At 53.0% G+C, this 21,472-nt stretch overlaps 1 protein-coding gene across 1 annotated transcript in view; it reads right to left on the bottom strand.

The window, feature by feature from the left end:
- Flt4 (fms related receptor tyrosine kinase 4) overlaps positions 1 to 21,472 on the bottom strand; it is a 44,739-nt gene that overhangs the window by 7,623 nt on the left and 15,644 nt on the right. The window contains exons 3-28 of the mRNA XM_027953336.3: positions 20,739 to 20,983; positions 20,383 to 20,495; positions 20,099 to 20,261; positions 19,757 to 19,896; positions 19,302 to 19,470; positions 18,871 to 18,988; positions 15,392 to 15,546; positions 15,141 to 15,303; positions 13,128 to 13,254; positions 11,891 to 11,999; positions 10,558 to 10,920; positions 10,087 to 10,233; positions 9,857 to 9,988; positions 9,615 to 9,721; positions 9,190 to 9,325; positions 8,620 to 8,724; positions 8,189 to 8,302; positions 7,868 to 7,956; positions 7,615 to 7,765; positions 7,054 to 7,148; positions 6,537 to 6,659; positions 5,568 to 5,679; positions 4,371 to 4,470; positions 3,038 to 3,143; positions 1,983 to 2,131; positions 444 to 564 (exon numbers count right to left, since the gene is read on the bottom strand). Coding sequence (XP_027809137.2) covers positions 444 to 564; positions 1,983 to 2,131; positions 3,038 to 3,143; positions 4,371 to 4,470; positions 5,568 to 5,679; positions 6,537 to 6,659; positions 7,054 to 7,148; positions 7,615 to 7,765; positions 7,868 to 7,956; positions 8,189 to 8,302; positions 8,620 to 8,724; positions 9,190 to 9,325; positions 9,615 to 9,721; positions 9,857 to 9,988; positions 10,087 to 10,233; positions 10,558 to 10,920; positions 11,891 to 11,999; positions 13,128 to 13,254; positions 15,141 to 15,303; positions 15,392 to 15,546; positions 18,871 to 18,988; positions 19,302 to 19,470; positions 19,757 to 19,896; positions 20,099 to 20,261; positions 20,383 to 20,495; positions 20,739 to 20,983 — 3,652 coding nt within the window. The remainder of the gene's footprint in view (positions 1 to 443; positions 565 to 1,982; positions 2,132 to 3,037; positions 3,144 to 4,370; positions 4,471 to 5,567; positions 5,680 to 6,536; positions 6,660 to 7,053; positions 7,149 to 7,614; positions 7,766 to 7,867; positions 7,957 to 8,188; positions 8,303 to 8,619; positions 8,725 to 9,189; positions 9,326 to 9,614; positions 9,722 to 9,856; positions 9,989 to 10,086; positions 10,234 to 10,557; positions 10,921 to 11,890; positions 12,000 to 13,127; positions 13,255 to 15,140; positions 15,304 to 15,391; positions 15,547 to 18,870; positions 18,989 to 19,301; positions 19,471 to 19,756; positions 19,897 to 20,098; positions 20,262 to 20,382; positions 20,496 to 20,738; positions 20,984 to 21,472) is intronic.

Below are 21,472 nucleotides of genomic sequence, written 5' to 3'. Positions count from 1 at the left end.
GATGAATAGAATATTATTCCATTTCTAAAAAAGGATGAAATATTGTCAATGCAGCAGAATGAATGGAAGTGGAAGATATTATGTCAAGTGAAACTACCCAGACATTGAAAGACAAATACAATATAGTCTCTTTCATAGGTGGAAGCTAAAAAAACCCAATTTACCTGGAAGTAGAATAGTGATTAATAGATGTTGAGAAGGTGGGGAAGGGTGGATAAAGGAGGCTGGATTTTATTAGTGCATGTTGTATGTATGTATCAAAATATCACACTGAACCCCATTAATATGTACAATTTATACATATTAACTGATAATAAAATAGCATTTTAAAAAGCAGTTGACTTCTGTCACTTGCTTCAGAAATCTCTGATGCTTACCTCCCATTGAGGTACCCCTGGCCCTGATCTGAGGTACACAGATCTCTCCCCCCACCCTTCCCTTACCACAGAGGCTTTGTACGTTGTTGGGGTCATAGGGAATTCTTCAAAGGTCTTCATCTTGGGGGCACCCTGGGTCTGAGTCCCTCTGGCCAGGTACCCGGGAAAGGACACACAATTATAATACCTGTGGGGAGAAAACAGAAGGTACTGGAGAGGCACGAGCCAACTACCCTACTAAAATCTCCCCCTCACCTCTCAATCTGCCTTCTTCTCCCTGATGAAGGACCTCCAGTGTGGGGTATGAGCATGGGTGGAGCCTGGGCCTGAGGTCTGGACATGTCCCTGGTCCTGCCTTGGATGTCCATCATGCAGCCCCATCTGAGGGATCCTGGGCACATCCCTCCCCTTCCCTGAGCTGCATTTCCTCACCTGCACAAGAAGGATAAAATCTCCAAAGTCCCCTAGTGGGGTGCACAGTAGTAGGACAATGGGGTGCACAGTAGTAGGAAAGTGGGGCACATCAAGCTGGTCCTGCTGCTATAGCCACTGGATGGCCTGGCCCTGCCCTAGGCTGAAGCAGACCTGGCAAGATTCTCAGTTCCATGTCTCTTAGCCAGGCTGGTGGGAATGTGGATGGTGCAACTTCCTAAGGCTAAAATTCTGGGAACTTAGGCTAAGTTCTCACTGCTGAATACCACTAGTGAGTGGCTGACTCTGCTTCCAAGACAGTGGCAGTGAGTGATCACACCCTGGGAAGAGTCTGGGCCCCAAATCCAACCTACTGGACAGTCTTCCTGCAAGAAAATGTCACTGGGATGGGTACTGCTTGAACTGTGGTGAGGGGGCCTTTTCAGGGAGGGGGTTGGAAGTGCAGAGAATTAGAGAAGGCCAATTGCCTTATTGTTTGGATAAGGGCTTGAATGTGTCCTCAAAGGTACGTGTGATGGAAGCCTGGTCCCTAGTGTGGCAGTGTTGAGGTGGTGGAACTTTTAATAGGTGGGGCCGAATACAAGGTCATTGGTGGTGGTGGGGGGACTACCCCTGGAAGGTATTAATGTAGTTCTCTCCAGATTGGCTAATTCCTAAGAAAATGAGTTGTTACAAAAAGAGCTGTGCTGACCCCAGAATCCCTCTGACCTCCTGTTCCACCATATGCTCTCTTCTGTATATGCTCCTGCTACATAATGGGCTCTGCCATGTGACTCCCCAGAGGTAAGGAGATACCAGTACCATGCTCTTGAACCTCCAGAGCTGTGAGCTAAATAAACCGCTTTTCTTTATAATGAATCCAGTACTCAGTATTTTGTTATAACAATGGAAATGTCTTAACACTGATGGGCAGAAAACAGGACTGAGGAGGCTCAGAGGAAAGCACAGCTGTAAGGCCATAAGGCTTTGAAGGGGGCCCTACAGCTGCTAACCAAGCCCACAAGGGCATTGATGACCCTACTGCTATTATTTAAATGATTCTAACATCCAAGTCATCTCTCAAGTCACTGTAAATTGCTTTTCCTTGATGATGTGTGAGGATAAAAATATACTGTCTCCAAACGGCTTCTCCCACCTCCCCAGCATCATTCCCAGACCCAGGGAAGCAAGGACCTCGCAGCCAGGCTGTGGCGTTGCATGCTGGGCGGGCTGTCCTCCAGGTCTTCAGTGGCCACATGCAGGGCTGTGGTGGATGCCTGCAGGAAGCTGCTGTCCTCTGAACTCTGAGAGCTGCATGGGACTATGCAGTCCTCCTCTTCCTCCTGGCAAGAATGTGGAAGCTGATCAGGGTCAGAGACTGTACCTCAGGCCCTGCCCCTGCACTCAGGACTGCTGGGGTCCTGACCTCTCAGGTGGGGTCACGACGGGCTGTGTGTGTGAGCATGTGCTCTGAGGATTAAATAAGCTCCTGCCAGAACCCAGCAGACTTAAGCAGTGCTCAAGGCAGTGCAGGGGTCAAGGTTGCTGAAGTCTTGCTGGGCCAGCCTCATTCAGTTCTCCCAATAGTTCTCCCAGGTCTCCCTTTGCAGAGGAAGCAGGCAGGTTGGGCTGGGCCTCAGCAGAGCATCCTCACTTCAGTCTCTTGGCTGCTCTTGCAGCCTCCAGAACCAGTGTAAACATTTTACCTTTTCTTTTGGGCAGAACCAGACCCAAATTACCCTTTTCCAGTCCCTGAGTCTCAGGCAGAAGCCTGCTGCCTGGTCACTCCTCCAGGTCCCAAAGCATGAGGTACTAGCCATGAGTACCACCAGGGAGGGAAGGATGCAAGACACAAAAGTCCAGGACCTGGGTGCTCAGTGGGTCCAAGGAGGTGAAAGAACGCATCACCATTATGTTGGGGAGTCAGAGGCTACCTTCAGGTCTGGGAAGGACTAGCCTGGAGCTCCTCATGGGCAAGAAGGATCTCTGACCATCTGCATGGCAGCTGGAGCAGGCATCAGGGGTTGTGTGCACAAAAGGAAGATGCCCGTGTTTTCCCTTTGAGTGACTGGGTGTGAGACAGAGATGTGGGTGGTGGGCACTGAAAGGGCAAGCTCAGGGTCCTAGGGCCTGGACATGCATGACCCTTGTCTGGTAGCTGAGAGGTGAGCAGAGCTTAGGGGGCAGTAAGAGCAAGTCCAAAGTCAGGGTCAGAGATTGTAGTAGGTCAGAGCACAGATGGGGCTCACCTGCCGGTCCCCACTCTGAAGCAGGTCCCCCAGGATTTCCACCAGCTCTGAGAAAGCAGGCCTTGCTTTGGGGTCTCCTGACCAACAGCTCAGCATGATGCGGCGTCTGCAAGGGAAAGCTGGTTGCTGGCCTGTGATCTGAGCATGCCCTGACCCTTCCACCAGCCCATCCTAGCCCTCCTTTCTCCCTTGGATCCCTGACATCGTTTGGATGAGGTTTGAATGTGTTCCCCAAAGGTTCATGTGCTGGAAGCTTGGTCCCCAGTGTGTTAGTGTTGGAACCTTTAAGGTGGTGGAACCTTTAAGAGGCGGGGCCTAGTGGAAGGTAATTTCATGGGGGTGGTGGTGGGGGTTGGGGTGGTGGGGGGGTGAGGACATCCACCCTCATGAATGGATTAAAGTTGGTCGTATGGAGTGGGTTGGGTCTCACAAGAGTAACTCATTTGGAAGAAAGGAGGTTGTTATAAAAGGAGCCTAACCCCTGCCGGGTCTCTTGCCAGGCCATCTCTCTCTCACATCCTTGCACCATAACATGATACAGCCAGAAGATGCCGAACAGACGCTGGTGCCAAACAGATGCTGGTGCCCTGCTCTTGAACTTCCAAAATCATGAGCTAAATACATCTCTTTTCCAGATAAAATACCCACTATTTATTTTTTGTTGTTGTTATAGGAACAAAAACCAGACTAAGCTTGTCTCTTACACCCCCTTTGTCTCCCTACTCTAGGCACTGTTCCCCTTGTCTGGGGTACCCCTCCCCACCATTCTCCAGCTGCTTTTTCACTCCTTCTTCAAGTGTCACTTCAGTATCCCCACCTGGGGATGCTTTCTATGATCACCCTGACTCCTTCTAACTCCTGCTGGCTGTTCTCAGAGCACCCAAACCTCTCCTGTCCATCACAGTTATGGTTACTTAACTACCTTTTTGCCTGCCAGGGCCAGGGCCAGTCCAGCTCTATTGGCTCTAGTCTCCTTGGAAATGGCACAGAGCAGGAGGGAGTTGTTGACTGGTCAGTGGTGGAGTGAGGGCCTGTTTATACAGGCCCCAGGCCCATCCTGGCCTGCCTGTTTCCTGCTGCTGCCAGCATGCTGTACTTCCTGTGCCTGAATGCCATCCTTTGCCTCCATGTTTACATGTCCCCTAGAGTGCCCCCATTGCTGTGTGTCCTCTCTCTGTGCCTGTCCCCAGGCCTTCCTCTATGTGTGCACACCCTCTTCTAGCCTACATGCTTCACCTCCCATCCCCCCTCCCCACCTGTTGCATTTGTACTCTTCTCTCCCTGTGCCCATCCCCCCAGTCCCCAGCACCTGCACATCCAGCCAGAGACTTACATGGCAGGAGAGGCCAGCTCTGGAGCCCTCATCCGGGTGCCATCTTTCAGTCGCTGGCAGAACTCCTCGTTGATCTGTACCCCAGGGTATGGGGAGGCCCCTGAGAGCAGGAAAGGACTGAGGTGAGTGGGGAGCAGGCTGCCCACTGCTCAGCCCAGCCTCCCAATTTCCCCTGTCCTATTCCATCCACCCTTTCTCTTCCTCCCTGTAGCAAGGTGAAGATGGGGTTCACTCTGTTGTGCCCAATCTGGGGCCTAGACAAGTTGTTGCCCTGTCCTCCCCCAGTCTAGCTCTTTATCTAGTTAAAGGAGGATGAGGCCACTCATTTGTTAGGGGGCCATGAATGTCTACACATTCAATACGAATTAGTGAATTCACAGTTACCAGGACCTTTATGGGTGGTGGAATTCCACAGAACCAGTTTTGACAAAGCTACTTCTCCCTCTTGCTGCATTTCCCAATGCCCCACTGTGCCCACATCCTGGGATCTCCAACACATTAGAACCAAGCACAATGGGCTGGGCTGTCCTTGATTGTTGTCTTTGTAGGCCTACCCACGCTACCCGCTTTTAATTATTATTATTATTATTATTATTAATACTTTGCAGAGGTGGGGTTTGAACTCAGGGCCAGTGCAAGCTAAACATACCCTCTGCCACTGAACTACATGCCTACCCTTTACTCCCCTTCATGTACCCTGGACCTCCCGAGTGCCTCTTGTTCACACAACAGTACCCAAGCTCCTAGATTCTTCCTGATCTTTTATTTTCAGTGACAGCATTTATCATCGTTGCCATTGGTGATACTTTCTTGTTTGTTGCCTCCCTCCACCCTAGAAGGGGACTTCATCATGTTCCTATGTGGGACTTGTATAAGTAGGTCTGTTCATTGAATGAGCACCAAGCTCTCTCAGGGAGCCATGAGAGGTGGAGGCTGTCATGTGAACCAAGGCTTTGTCCTGCAACAGGACCCAGACGATGCCAGGATGGAGGCAAAGTTCTCTGGGAGCTGGGCCAGGATGGGTAGAGGCAGGAGGCTTTCATGGCACACGACAAACCACCTGCCCCAGAATGATCAGACAGCTTGCTCCAAGTGCACACCTCCATGCCCCGCCCCTGGCATCAGAAATGCTGATGGTACAATCTGGAGCTGGTCCCCTCTCTCCTCCCCAAGTTGGACACCTCACCCTGCACTCACCCAGGGAGAAGATCTCCCACAGCAGCACCCCGAAGGACCAGACATCACTCTGTGTGGTGTACACCTTGTCGAAGATGCTCTCAGGGGCCATCCACTTCAGGGGCAGCCGGGCCTAGGGGACATGAAGGGAAGTGTGTTCCACGGGATGGCAAGGAAGAGAGGACTGAGGTCAGACACTGAAACATCCTCCTCCCAGAGGTCAGTTCCTAACCCTTCCTCCCGGGGTTGCTGATGTCTCTTCCTCATCATTTGTTTCTTTTCCTCTCATTACTTCTACCTAAGGGTCTCTGCTTCCAGCCCAGCATCCCCATCCCCTCTCTTCACAGCTTACAGAGACTGCCTTCTGTAAACTACTTCCTTCACCTGCTGTCACCCACCTGTGAGTTGGAATGAAGGACAAAAGCCTTCTGTGTGGGACCATGCTAGACAGGGTAGCTGTCACAACACATTCTGGACTCATCCTTCTCATTTCCTTCCTCCAGCCTTCTTCCCACCTCTCCCTTGAGCAAACCCCTAATCAGCCATGGATGCTCATTCAGGCACCTTCTGAACTTCACCAGTAGGACATAGATGAACTTTTCTAGGATGGCCCCTGCACCAGGCCTACCCATCTCCAGATAGACATCACCTGGCTTCCTCTGCCCACACAGGGAGGTGGTGTCTACCAAATGGACCAAGACACTGGGTAAAACACAAGTTCTGATTGGAGCACTAGAGTCCCTGCTTGTCAATTCATGTCTTCACTTTCCCACCCCAGGCTGCCTTAGTAGATAGGGTCACTAGGGTCCTCTGTAGGCTCAGTGGAGGCACTGGAAGCAGTGAGTCCCCCAGCATCTGGGCAGGTGGCCTGGTAGACTAAGGAGCCCATGTCACCCTAAGCCAGCACGACCCCTCCTGCTCAAACAGGAGGTTTGTGGTCTCTTCCTCCCCATTTCCCCAGGCCCCCAACTTTTCTCCTTTTGCACTCACGCTGCCTTTGCGGACATAGTCAGGGTCTTTGTAGATGTCCCGGGCAAGGCCAAAGTCGCAGATCTTCACTATGTCACTTTCTGACAGCAAGATGTTTCGTGCAGCCAGGTCTCTGTGGATGCACTAGATTGCAAGGAGGTGGGGATTTACTCAGCTCAGATGGCCTGGGTGATGACCATGCCTGGAGCTCCAGAGTGCTCCAGGGGGTGTCCTTTTTGATTCCTGCTCCTTTGGGGAAAGATTTCTGTGATTCCCAGGACTCATGGAATTGTGGGGATAGCAGAGAAAGGGAGTCAGCCAGACTGATTTCACATCCAGTTCTGTCACTGACTAGCCAGGGGACTTGGAAAGTGAATTCCTTACTTTGCTCTCAGTTTTCTCTTCTGTAAAATGGGAGAGACAGGAGCTGATCCTGGGGCTACTTTGGGGTGAAGTTTGGACTGAGCACACATAGGCATCCTGTTGGTTTTGCACCTTCTCCCCTCCACAGGGCCTGATGGGGGTTTGGGAAATTCACCTTGCGGGAGGCCAGGAACTCCATTCCCCGAGCCACTTGGAAGCTGTAGCAGACAAGGTCTTCCATGGTCAGTGGGCTTAGCCACAGGTCTTCCACTGCACAAAGGACGGAGGTGGGCTCAGGAGCATCTCCTCCATAACTTTCATCTTCCACCCAGCCCAAAGGGAACATTTATTCACCCACCCTGACTACATCCTTCCTGGCCAGGTCCCTGAGGCCCTGGGTACTAGCTCTCAGCCACTCTTCTGACCTTCACCTCCACTCTCTAGGATCACTGCCAGAGCAGTAAATACTGTTGTACCACTGGGCCTCTGCACCTGCTACTCCACCCTCCACTGCTTCTCCACCTTGTCTTCATGCAAACTGGTATTCACACTGTGATGCTCAACTCAAATGTCAAAAAGCTCTGTGGAAACTATCGCTGGGGAATCCTTCCTAAGTCAGAGTCCATTACATGCTTTTTAATGGAAGCCTCTCCACTAGGGCCCCAGGATGTTATTCTGGGCTGCCTGATCATGAGGTGCCAATCAGACTCTGGGCCAGGGGAAGCCAGGCTCTTACCTTCTTGAACAGGATGAGCCCGCCCTGCCCCTCCCTTGCCCATCAGGAGCCGTGTGAGCAGGGCCCTGTCGCTGCTCCCCGACCTTCTCCGGTCAGCCTTGGCGCCTTCAACCATCGCGTGGAAGCGCCTTCGCTGCTCGGGAGACTTCTCCTACAGATGGATAAAGCTGGTCTGAGGGGGCTCGCCTCCCATTAGGGAGGCGCATTCCATTTCCACCCTCAGCCCTTGGCTCTGCTGGCTGGGCCTACTTACCGCGTAGGGGTTGAAGGCTTCCCGCTTGCCGCGCAAGAAGTTGGAGAGGTTGCCATACTTGCAGAACTCTACGATCACCATGAGGGGCCCTGGAGAAAGGTGGGGCAGAGCCAGGCACTGGTGACTGAGGGCAAGCTGGAGGGACAGATGTACAGCAACGCTCCGGCCCTACACCACCACTGCCTGATATCCCTCCTGCGCCCCACCCCACCCCACTCCAATCTTGCCAACCCAATCCCAGCGTGTTCCTCCCATCCTTAGCGCGAGTGAGCCCACCCCGCAATTGCCCAGTCCTTCCCCCAGGGCACCCCGGTTCGGTACCGTTGGGTTTGGTACACGCCCCCAGGAGGTTGACCACGTTGAGGTGGTTACCGATGTGGATTAGAATCTTGAGCTCCGACATCAGGGCGCGATGTTCGCTAGCCGTGGCGCCCTCTGGAGGGGATACATGGGATTTAGCATGGTGCGGGACCTGCCCGCCCCTCCTCCCATGCCACTGACTTAACTAAGGCACAGTCAGTACTAGGGAGCAATGGGGTGGGGGCGCAGGGTACCCAGTACATCTTTCTGGTCCCATTGAGGCAGGAGGTTCAGGCAGAAACCTTGCTCTGATTCCCACTGCCTCCCTGTAAATCCTTGGGTGATATTCTATCTTTGAACATCAATTTCCCTTCCTACACCACAGTCCCTCCAAGAGCTGCTGGTGCTCCTCACCCAGCTGGGAAGCCCCTTCGACCCAGTCGACACCACACCTTTCAGCATTTTCACAGCCACGGTGTCACAGCTGCTGCCTTTGTTAATGCCAAAAGCTGAGGCTTCCACCACCTTCCCAAAGGCTCCATGACCAAGGACTCTCCCTGTGGAGGCAAGGAGCAGGTTCCAGGTGAGGAACCTGGGGCTGAGGGAGGAGAAGGGTGGGTAGCAGGGTGACCTGTCCCAAGGCCAGGAAGTAAGGGGCAGAAGCAGGAGGAACATGGGATACCTCTTCTGCCAAACAGGAAGAGTGTGTGGAGAGGGAGCTGGAGAGAGAAAGGGAGAGGAGAGGCAGACAGGAAGCCCTCAGTATCCTCTCCAGGCAGGTGTGATACATCCATTTTGCTCAGAGCAAGGAAATGACCTAGGGGCCTGGGAACTGGGGGTGCTGGCCAAGGGTTCTGGGGGATGAAGGCCCAGATGGAACAGGTCAGGTCAGGTGGGGACCAGGCAGGCCTTCCTGGCAGGAGTTCTGAGAAGGGAGGGATTTCTGGCACACCAGTGGGGCCCACCCTGGAGCAGCTGAGGCTGCCTCTGCCAGGCTTGGGCAGGCTGGATGCTGGCCTCACCAAGGTGCAGACGCTCCCGGGGAAACTCCCACTGGCTGGCGTCATAGGACAGGTATTCACATTGTTCCTCCAGAGGCACTTCCCCTGGGTCCATGATGATGGACAGGTAGCCAGTCTTGATGTCTGCATGTCCCGGCTGAGGGTAGGGGTGGGAACAGCTTGTTGATTTGGTCGCGACCACTGTGGCTTGGGCAAAACTTTGCCTGCTACAGATGGCACTTGTTTGGGGGTTCAATGAGTAAAGGTCTGATCAACAGATAACCTTTTCTCTTATTGGAGCCCAACATAGAAGGATGGGGAAGTTTCCCAGGAGACTACCTGACAAACCAGGCTGGGGAACTTGTTTTTATTCTTAAGGAAGGGCTGGCCGAAAGAAAGACCCCATTAGGAGTTGGGGAGAGGCTCAGCAGGGGAAGCTACCTCACCCTTCGCATGTTACAGAAGATGAGGAGGAGGAGGATCCAGAAAAAGACAGCAATGACCCCGGTGCCAACGAGGATCACGATCTCCATGCTGCCTTTGTCCTCCGAGCCTGAATGGGAAAAGAGGGAGGGAGGAAAGGCTATACCTTACCCCTTCTGATAGGCATGACTTGCATGAGATGGGACAAAAGAAGGCTACAGTTAGGGAAGAAAATGGGTCTATGGGAGCAAAGCGGAGCTCGGACCTTCCACCGCCACGCTGGCGGAAGAGTTGACGCAGCCCTTGGCGTTGCACACGCTGCACAAGTAGCGGCCAGCGTCTTCTTCGCGCACGCGCTGGATGCTCAGTTTCTGGTTCGAGTCCGCCAGGTCGATTCCTATCGGGTGGCATGGAGATTCCAGCTCAGGTGGGCCTAGGGGCGTTGGATTTGAAGACCTCCCGACCCCCACGGTCGCCACAGGCCACCCTCCTTACCAGACTCTTTTTCCAGAACCCTTTCGTCTTTGTACCACACAATGCTGGGTATATGCGCTCCAGCCACCGGGCACCTCATTTCCAGGGAATCACTCACGTTCACCAGGAGGTCTGTCAAGTTCTGCGTGAGCCGAGGAGCTTCTAAGGCTGGGGGTGGGGGTGGAGAGAGAGCTAAGTGGAGGCGCAGAAAGTAAAAATCACCTAAGAACCAGCACTCCGGGCAGGACTGGGAGCAGAGGTGTGGGAGGTGGGGGTGCAAGGGTGAGATGGGTTGCACAATACTGAAGGAAGGGTCGGGGATTGTGCGTGCAAGTGAGAGGCGGGGCTGAGCTGGGTAGTGGAATGCTCCTGCCGACCCAGACTTGCAAATAGACTACCCAAGCGCTACTGGGCTGGGTGCAAAGGCAGAAGCCGCGGAGGCGAGATGAGAAGCGTGGCTCCGCCCTTGAACACCGGCCTGGCTCGCCTCACCCTGCACTGAGAGGTACTTCTTGTGGCAGTGTTTGTCATGGCTGCGACGATCCTGCACCTCGCACACGTAGTCGCCCTCATGCTCGGGCGCCACTCGGGGGATGCTCAGGCTGAGAGTGGCGTGGCGCTCCCCTGGTTTCGCTTCCTCCAGATTGGCCTCCAGCGGCGTAGCGAATAGGTGCACGTTCTTGCAGTCGAGCAGTAGCGGGTTCCCTTGGGCATCGTGCAGCGTGGACAGGTTGAGGCGGTACCAACGTAGATGCTCATAAGTGTAGTTGTCGGCTCGGCAGCTGAGGCGCACGGACTGGCCCTCTAAAGGCTCCTCAGTGGGTTCCGATTCTATACTGAAGCCATCGGGGATGGCTGGGAAGTGGGGAGGAACCTCTGTGACTCTGCCCAGATATTCGCTCACCTATCTGCCCTCTCCCCTTTCCCAGTTGGCCTTCGAATTCACTTAGTTCCCAATGAAGGGTGTGCACATATGTATCCAGGTGATCATACCACTCTAGAGCTCACTTCCTTCTTCTTTCTCCCCTTCATTGACCAATGGACCCACATCTCTGATGTCAGCCCCACCTCACTGGGTCTCCTCCTGACTTCCTACCTCTCTTTGTCCTGATCAAGCCCCAACCAGGTTGCTGCTCTCACCTCTCCTAGGAGGCCAGATTCCTTGAGTCTCCTAGACTCAGTGGGGCCCATTCTTCATTCTTTCTTCCTACTGACCATACCCCACTACTCCTCCTCTTCTTGAAACAATTTCTTCATTAACTTTTGCCCGTACCACACTCTGGGTTTCCATCTCTTGATTCTAATAATTTCTTGTCAGGCTTTTATGGGCTCCTCCCTGCCCCCAAGTGTTCTCCCTGGTTCCATTTCTCTGGGGGTGCCCTCATTGACACCCCTGGGTCCAGTGACTGCCCACTCCTAGGCTTCTGAGTTCTCCTGAGGTCATCAATACATTTGAAAATCTGAGTAAGCTGTAGACCTTTCCAGAGCAAAATGTGCACATGAACCACAGGGCTCCACAGAGTTTTGGAAGGGTGGCAGGAGTCAAGTGTAGCTGCAGAGAACCAGAGGACACCCTTGAGGGAGATGGCTCAGGGCTGAGGGCAGACAGTATTACTACCCCAGTGCACCAACACTTAGTCCATATGCTGATAATCTCTAAATGTATCCCTCTCATCCAGCCCCAAGGCCCTATGGGCATTATATATATATCTCTCCAGTGCCTCATAATCACCAGAAATACAATGAGTCAAACCCGGCTCTTGACCTTGCACCCAGGGCTGATCAGGGGAAGAGGCCCTCTCTGAAAGGCAGTCTGGTCACTCACTGGTCACATAGAAGTAGATGAGTCGCTCGTCCTGGCCCACCTTGTTGAAGACCACACACTTGTACATGGCAGACACATTGGCATCCTGTATCACCAGCTTGCTCACAGTCTAGGTAGAGCACAGGTACAAAGATCCATTTCTAGCCTGAGTTCTTCAACCTGGACCCTCCCCTTCTGCAAGGAGGCCACTATGCCCACCAGGAATGGGGAAACTGAAGCTTTAGGCTGTCAATGAACAAAGTTCAGAGACAGGACCAGGAATGGTGAGGCAGGGAAGAGAAGGAATGGCCTTCACACAGCAGAGTTAGGAGGGTCCCTAGAAGAGTCAAGGGACAGTATATGGACAGTTCCTCTTTCCTGTGGCTGAGGTCAGAGGGCAGTTTTTGGCAGGAACAGAGAGACTTCAATCTGTGACTGGGCTTAGTCTATGGCCATGTTGAAGGGTCAGAAGTCAACGTGACAATTGGGTCAGTACAAGACAGGTTTAAAATTCAGACTGTGGTCACATCAAGGCATCAGTTACTCCTGAACTGGGGTCAAGCTTGGCCTAAGGTCAATAGTGGTCATTGTGTGAGATCTTTGTGATGTGCCACATTGATTCCAGAGCACCTTTTTCTAGTGTCCAGGATAATCTTGGGAGGTAGGTAGCAGGTGTCCCAGGCTTTCAGAAAAAATTCTGGCTTCAGAGAGTAAGAAACTTGAGAAGTATGGGAGGAGACAGGGCCATAGGCCCTGCCTACCATCCAAAGACCCCCACCCCCACCCCAAGCCGGGCACTTCCTGGCCAGCCCTGGAACAGGAAGAGGCTCTGGAGGTGTGTAGGAAAACAGGAAGTGACTGTAGGAAGTGGGTGCCTTTGTTCATTCCCCCTCCCCCTCCTGGCCTCTTCTTAGCATTGCCCCCAGGCTGGTCTAGCAGCTCAGCAGACTTCTGTGGAGACCTGGTCAGCCTCCAGCCCCATCTTCTCCAAGCCTTGGTGTTTGTGAGCACAGGGGACTGTGGCCTGGCCAGGAGATCTTGGATCTCTGCTTCGTTGTCTGGGAAGAAGCAGGAAGCCTGACTCCTATGTGCATGTAGGAGGGGAAGCTGAGGCCCAGAAATTGAGGAAGGGTCACCTGGTTCTCAGCTGCTTTCCCCAAGCTCTTCTGGACAGGTGGAAACAGAGAAGGCAGAAGAGAGCCCTCCTAACCACCCTTCTTTCCCCTTCTCTTCTGGCCCCTTGGTGGCTGGACTGTACCTTATTCTTCCCCTCCACAAACTCGGTCCAGGTGTCCAGGCTCTCGATGGGGTTCACAGGGTCCTGTGTGGTCACCTCCCTCCAGTCGCGGCACTGAGGCATGCGATCCCTCTGCTGCCTACGACGGCTGTCACAAACCAGGAGGCAGATCAGAGACACAGCCAGGGAGAGCTCACACTGGGGGATAGGGGTCTTTGTCATCTTCAGAGTCATCTTACACCTTAGTGGGTAGGGCCAGTTCTCAGGCCAAGTGAGTAATAGGGCCGGTGAGTTTGTTTCTGCAGTGTTGCTCAGGGCCTTGCACTCCATCCTGTGCACTATATCCCACTTTTGCTGTGTTGCTTCCTTCAGAGTTTACCTGGGATCTGCTTACCTCGCTTGCCTCTGGGCAGCATGTCATCACTCTGCCTCAGGAGGACCACTCCACTAATCTTTCCCTTTCTCCTCCGGGGTTAGATGTGCATCCCCAGCATATTTGGGCCCCTGGCTCTTTCAGTTGGTATGAAGTATAATGGTGGATCATCAGAGGGAAGCAAATTTGAGGTACCAGTGTGAGATGTAGGCTATGTGATCCTGAAGAATCCCTCATGATCCTTGGATACTTCAGGCTGTTTCAGATTCACACCACTTCTACTGAGCTTCCCCCACTGATGGTTCTGGAGCCATAGCCTTTTGGTTGCTGGTGGGGCTTCCCTTAACTCCTGTCTAGGTTCCTGGCATCCATCCCTCCCTAGCTTGTGACACAGGATCTCTAGCTAAATGGCAAATCTGATCTATCACTTCCATGCTTAATGTTCTTTACTGTCCCACCCTAGTGCCTTCAAGACCTCTGCTCACCTCAGCATCCTCCTCTCCTGTCCCCTGCATTGTCTAAGTTGTCTCTGCCATAAATATTCTCCCTGGCCCATCTGTCTTGTTGATATCCAGCTTAGTATAAGGGGGCATTGCTCAGCAGTTGGGTAGGCTCTGTTTTCTCTGTTGAGAATGTTGCCCTTCTTCTTTAAACCTGTTGTTGCTTTATTTATAGGGGGGTGATTGTGAGCTGCATAGATGAGCAAAGGCACATAAACATGCTTAGTGTGTTCTGAGGCCCAGAACAGAGTTTTATAGCAATATTCCAAGTCTGCCCACTTCGTGGGAGGGGCCATCATTGGTACCCAGATGCACTTCCTTTTGTCCTTCCTAAATGATGCAATTATGCATCCAGGGGCTTGCTCTTGAGAGAACTGGGTGGGGGCTAGCCCCATCCCCATAGTCCAGCCTGGCCTGCTGGCATAGGACTGAATCAGTGACTTAATATTGTTAAAATGCTCATACTGTCCAATGTGATCTACAGATTCAATGCAATTGCTTTTATCAAAATGCCAATGACAATATTCACAGAAATAGAAAAACAATCTTAAATTCAGATAGAACCACAAAAGATCTTGGATAGTGAAAGCAATCTTGAATGAAAAGAACAAAGCTGGAGGCATCACACTACTCAACTTCAAAATATACTATAAAGGTACAGTACCAAAGTAGCATGGTACTGGCATTAAAACAGGGACTTGGACCAATGAAACAGATTAGAGAGCCCAGAAATAAATACATGCACTTAGAGCTGATTTACATAAAGGTGCCAAGAACACACACTGGGAAAACAAAAGTCTCTTCAGTGATGAGAAAACTGTCTATCCGCATGCAGAAGAATGAAACTAGACTCTTGTCTCTCACCAGTTATAAAAATCAGTTTGAAATTGATTAAAATTATAATACTTAAAGCTATAACGTTACTACAAGAAAAAATAGAGAAGCTGTTTCATGATGTTGGTCTGGGAAAGCGTTTTTATGAATAATACCTCAAAAGCACAGGCAACAAAAGCAAAGATAGGGTTTGAGTTCAGAATAGGGATTCTGGGAGGGGTACAGGTAAGGTCTGGGTGGCAAGAGGGGCTGAAAACTGAGTTCACCATGGTTGAGGTTGGGGAAATGGAGGTTAAATAGAGGAGAATGGGGTTGGGGCATACTTACAGGCTGCGCTGGGCAAATGTCTTGCAGGGTGTCCAGGGCCGCCAGTGCCACTGGATGCTGAGAGGTGGAGGCACCCCATAGGCTGTGCAGGTGAGGGCCTGGCGACTGTGGCGGGAGTAGATGCTGGGGGAGGAGGCTTCCTTCTCATGGATGTGTGGGGGTACTAGGGGAACAGGCATCGGCCAATCAGGTGGCCCCATCACCACACCTACCCAACCACCTGTCCCTTCTCCCATCGTCCCTGCCTGTACCATTCACCACCAGCTCCAGGCTGATGTTGCACCTCAGGCCGGCTGCTGAGTTCCACAGGGCGAGTGTGTAGATGCCTGCACTTGCTTCGGTCACTTCTTTGAGCACCAGAGCATGTGGACTGTGGCGCCCAGTCACTGCCTTTTTGTCCTTGTACCTGGCCCAGGAAGGGAGTTCAGGGGCTGTGTGGACCCTGCCTCATGCTGACACTTCCACCCCATCCAGCCAGAATGGTTCCAGGATCCCCCCACTGTATACCCAACTTCCTGAATGCTCTAGTCTCTTCTATTTGCATATAACCCATGCACATCCCTCCATCTCTACATTACTTACAATGCTTAATACAATATAAATACTATGTAAATGCAATGTAAATGCTGCGTTATACCAAAGCATTTAGGAAATGATGACAAGAACAAAGCCTGAACATGTTTGGTCAGTAGAGACACATTTTTTTTTTTCCAAATATTTTCAATCCACAGTTGTTTGAATCCACAGATGCAGAACACAGAGATATGGAGGGCCCATGTATACTGCTGGAAATGGGAAGAGAAGACCAAGTGGCTTTTCCTGATGGGCCAGGTCAGAGCAAGCAGCCCCTCCTGGATCAGGCCAGAAAGGGCCAGTAGCAGTGTGGGTGGGATGGGTGGGGCAGCAGTCTCTGGTCTGGGGAACAGATGGTCAAAGGCTTTAGGCTTTATCAGCTGGGTCTCATAACTCCATCAGGTGGTCAGCTCAGGAACATCCCTGAGACCTTGCAGCAGCAACTCCTGCCTTTGTTCCTAAAGCCTTTGAGATCTTTCCCCAAGTGATGGGGAGACTGTGTTTCTGCTCACTGCAGTCCCCTTAACTCTGCCTTGTCTGTGGCCTTGGTTTGCCTTCAATTACCAGGCTTATCAAGTTCAGTCTAGGAAGGTTCTGCCCATCTCCCCAGTCTCCTCTGGTTGGCTCTTCCATACTAGTTGGGCTGCAGCATCAGGTACCAACTACAGGGCTCTCAATGTCCTCTTTCTCACAGTCCAAATCCAGAAGTGAAGCTTTAGCCCCCAAGGAGCACAACTGGACTTCTTACCATGCAAGGAGATCCCTGCTTGGCTTTCTGATCCCCAATCCTGCCCTTTCCTGAGCTCTCCAGACACATGGTCTACCCAGGATTTTGGCATTTACTGCTGCTCTTGCTTGGATCCTCTTTCCTATAGATGATAGTCGGCAGGGCTCTTTACTTTCTTTTTTTGGGTTAGAGTATTCATTAAAGAATACTAGCTTATCCTCTCCTGTCTCATTATGTGGGTGGTACTTGGCTGGACCCTGTCCCTGTCTTACTGATCATTAGCCCATTGGTTTTCTTTCTTTTCGTTTTGTTTCAGTGCTGGGGATTAACCCAGTGCCTCACGCCCTGCTATTTGCTCTACCACAAGCTACATCTCCAGATAGCCTATTGATTTTTAGATATGTGTGTCTATTGATTGTCCACACCCCCACTGAGCTATGAATCCCATGAGGACTGTCTCCTTCCTGTTGTACATCGTACATGTAGAGCTCTGCCTGACATCTGTAGGTGCTCCATAGATACTTGCTGCACATTGGAGGAAATAGATGCCTCCCACCCCACAGTGGCTCCTCCCTAGTCATGAGCTGGAATTTCTGTAGGCAGTTGCCTCTGCCACCTGAGTTCTGGACTCAGACAGTCCTTCCTCTTCAGGTGCTTCCCCTCTGGGTACCAACTGTGCTAAGCCAGAGAGATGCTGTGTGTGTGGCCTGGGAGAGGCACATCTCTTGGGCAGAGAACTACGGTGATGGGGACACAGAGATCTCTCACCTCTGACAGCAGTCTGACTCAGAGAATGACATGACTTGCACAGGGTCACAGAGCAGGACAAGGCAGGAAAGCACAAGCCTGTGCTATCTGTCTGGCACTGGTGCAGAGGGCTGTTAGAATCCAACTTTGCCACTTGCTGGGACTGTTGCCCTTGGGCAGATCCCCTTTCCATCACAAGTCTCAGGGTCCTCATCTGAAAACTGGGGAAATGTACCTTGCAGGGGTTGTGAGGGCCAAGACAACATCAGCACCTTGCTGGGCACACTGGGAACTTCGGGAACCAAGGACCAGCTTGTCTGTTTATGATCACTATACCTTCCTTCAGTCACTGTCTCAGAGTTATCACAAGATGATGCCAACCGAATAGTGGGCACCTGTGGGGCTCTGGTGACTACCTAGTAGTGCTCTGGGCCAGCTGAGAACTTCTTGGAAGTAGATGCTGGCCAAGCAGGAGAAGGTCCAGATGTGGTGGGAATGTTCCAGTGGAAAAACAGCTGCCTAGGGATCAGGCTGGACCCCAGATGCAGCAGAGTTGGTCACTCACCCTGAGCAGGCTCAGTCCTTCTGGCCTTGGAAGGCAGGGGACAGGCTCTGGATGTCTCTAGGAACTCCTCTTTTGTAAGTGAAGTTCCTGGCTACACCATTGCCCTCAAGACTCTGCCTCAAAAGCTCTGGCACTGTGCCGGGTGGACTCCCAAGGCTGTGGCCTCACTAGGCTAAGGGCCAGGACATTCCAGGCTCTTCCAAGAGAAGCCTACTTTTAGTCTACAGTAGTGTAAGTAGCTCCTGGCTGAGGATATCTGGGGCATCTGCATGCCCAGCACCAGAAAAACTATCCTTCCAGGTGGGAGAGGTACTCAGGCTGGGAGGACAGAATGCTGGAGCCCAGGCGACGAATGCCCTTTCCATCTTCTGACTTGTTTTCTCACCTATATAATAGCAGCTTGGGTCAGCATGATCTACCGTGGATGAGCCATGTGGATGCTCAGAGGGCTGAGGAAGCATTGGGGAGAGGTTCTGTGCTCCCTTGAGTTCTGTTGGGAGCATCCAGCAAGGGCAGAGCTACTACTGAGGGGTCCCCTCACTGCCCTGAACACACCCCACAGGGAAGCCTTGGTTTCTCAGCTCACAGAATGAAGCCTGGGCTCTAGCATTAGGTAAACCTCCTGGAAACTCTCTAGTTTTATTGCCCAGGGCCAGGCTCCATAACATTTTGTTCAATCCCTATGGTATCTCCAGATTTCTGGAGAAGAGGGTCCTGGGAGAGGCAACCTAGTTGAAAGGACTAAGGGACTGAGGTCGTTGATGTGTGACTGGCCTTATAGTTACTCAGCATGTAAATGAGTCCAGCTTTCAGGGCTTTAGAGATGCTGAGGAGTTGCAGGAAATAGTTAAAGTCCTCCTCTCTGCCACCACACCATATATACTAAGCAGGCTGGTACTTAATCTTTTCATGGTTTTATAGCATCCTGGGCCAACCTTCCTCTAGTTGAACTATTGTATGATGTAGTTGCTTTTTAGGGGGTATCCTCATGGAAGGTCCCCACCTGGGTCTCAGGGTGCAGGCCCTGATGGGGAAGGACAGTGCCCTTCTCGTCCCTCAGTCCTTTCTTGTGCTGGGCCTGGTAGGATAGGAAAGGGAGGGGGGCCCAGGGCTGTTACCATTGGAACTCCGGCGGGGGATACGCTGCCAGCTTCACAGGCAGCTTCACCAACTCGTCACCTGCAGTGGCCTCCAGGACAGGTCCTTTGAGCCACTCGACACTGATGAAGGGCTTTTCTGCCAGACAGGAGGCATGGGTGTAAATCTGGGGCTGACCCATCGAAGACCAGGGATTTCCAGCCCCTGCAGAGCCCCTGCAGCCCCAGTAGCCTGAAGATGGAGGCTTGCCGTGCCATCCAGCATGTGGGAGCCAGGCAGGGTTTCTGCTCATAGCCTTCCCTTTCCTCTGGCTAGACTCCCTGCTGCTTAGGTGCACCATGGCCTTTGACCCCAAGCCTACACTGCACAAGGACCCTTGTTCCTCAGGCTTTATGATGCTGGACCCACCCCGGGGCCAAGCTGGGCATAATGATCCAACTCCAGGCCATACCGTGCACAATGACTTCAGTGCTCTCCCGGAATTTCTGGATGCCATTGTTGACCTCGCAAACATATGTGCCCAGGTCGTGCTGGCTGACGTTGTAGATGGTCAGGATGCTGGAGAGTTCTGTGTGAGTCTGCTGGGAGCGCCGCTCAGGTACCCACTTACCCCGCTCTGCCTGCCCACACCCAGGGGAAGCCCAGGGTCAGCAGGTGGGCTCTGGCAGAGTGGACCTACCAAAGGCACACACCCCTGCCCAGCCAGTGCTGGCTCTGGAAGCCTTGACCCAGTTTTCCTTGGGGTGGAAAATTTTCCCATCAGACTGGATTTCATGGGGCTGGCTGGGCCTGTACCTCCTCCACACAGAGGCCCAGTGTGTGCCAGGTACAGGTGGGCTTGGGCAGTGATGGGAACAGGACAGCTGTGGGCAGGAGGAAGGCGCCCTGCAGGGCTGCCAACCTCACCTGCTTCCCTGGATAGTCCCAGTCGAAGGTGACCCCTGAGTTGAACTCAGCCCACACTGTGCAGTTCAGGACCAGCTTCTCCCCGACCAGCAGCTCCAGTGACTTCTTGGGGAACAGCTGGATGTCATAGAGTTCATTGCCTGGTGAAACATGCACAGTGACTCCCATACCCCTCACAGGACATACACAGGACACCCACCACACAGACTGCAGAGCACTGGATGCTCCTCAAGATCAGCTGTGTCACTAATAGCCCTATTACTGGGAATGGGGGTTCCTGCCATATTCCTCTTGGGGGCACAGGGAGTGGTGACTGGGTGAGGTGCCAGGAGCAGGCCCTACCTGTGATGTGCACAAGGAAGAGATTGGAAAGGAAGTTCTGGCCGCCCCAGGTGGTCTCACACTGCAGGTACAGAGCATCACGCAGCAGTGACGTGGGCACCCGCATGCCCCGGCGGTCGTCCCACACCACTTCCTGCCCATCAGGCTGCAGCACAGAGCTTTGCTGGAGGGATACACTGACTGTAAGTGCCTGGCTACTCCTTTCCTCCTGACCAGACCAGCAGCCACCTTTCCCAGGGATGGGGTAGTAGGGTTGAATCCTGGCATGGGGATTGGGATTGTACCGATCGCAATGTGACGTTGAGGCCAGGGATGGACACCAAGCAGGGCACCCACATGGAGTCCTTCCTGTTGACCAGGAGTGTGTCGGGTTGGTTGATGAACGGCTGCTCAAAGTCTAAGGAGAGGGAGTAGGAGTTGAGGAAGGACGGGGCTCAGGGAGTCTCTGGCCAGGGCTGGTCAGGGGTGGCAGGGCAGCCCCATGGGGGCTGGGTGGTGATGATTCATCTGCCTGCTGCCATCTGGAGTAGGGGGAGATCTCCTTCTCCCCTCTTGCCAGCCTGGGGTCAGCATGGGCACTAACCATCCCTTCCAGGACCCTGCCCACACCTGGTCTGCTCACTTGTCTTAATGACCTCACCTCTTACGAACACGTAGGTGCTGGCAGCTGTGGTGCCCTCGATGCGGGCCTTGATGTACTTATAGTAGCAGAGGTAGCTGCCTGTGTTGTTGGCGTGGGCCTCGCCCAGCAGCAGCACCTTGCAGTAGGGCTTGGCGTCTGTGCCCTCACAGTCTCGCACAACCCCTGTGTCCTCGCTGTCCTTCTCCCCTGTGGCTGGTGTCTCCTGAGCTCCTGGCCAGGCCCACTCAAGGGGGTGTTGCCCCCTGGCAGAAGATAGGAGAGGTCAGGAAGCCCCCTGCACTCAGTGGCAACCCAGGGGGACAGTTCCTGAGGAGCCTCCCTAAAGGGCCAATAGCCTCACCCACAGCTTGTCTCACAGAGATGGGACAGCCCGGGGTTTAGGCACATATCATAAACCCAGCCTGGGCCAGGGAACTCTCTGAGACCCCTGGCAGGCTGGCCTGCAGAGAAGCTCAGGCCTTGGATCATAGCTGGGGCTACAGGAAGGTCCTGGGAGCAGAGTGGGAGGGCTTGGGGCCAGAGAAGGGAGGCTGGGGGTCAATGCAGGTGATCTAGGGCCCATACAGGGTGACCTGAGGGGTAGGTATGGGTAAGGTTTGGAAGTACATGGTGCCTTTGTCTGCAGGGCCTCTAGGTACCCACATCCTGGGAACCCTACTCAGCCTCAAGGCCTCTCTGGCCTGAGGAGGAGCTGTCTTCTGTGTCCTCAGCCATCACCTCCCACCTTGGCC

This window comes from Marmota flaviventris, chromosome 5, assembly GCF_047511675.1.
Source record: "Marmota flaviventris isolate mMarFla1 chromosome 5, mMarFla1.hap1, whole genome shotgun sequence".
NCBI lineage: Eukaryota > Metazoa > Chordata > Mammalia > Rodentia > Sciuridae > Marmota > Marmota flaviventris.
This window is presented reverse-complemented; position numbering and strand designations above follow the sequence as displayed.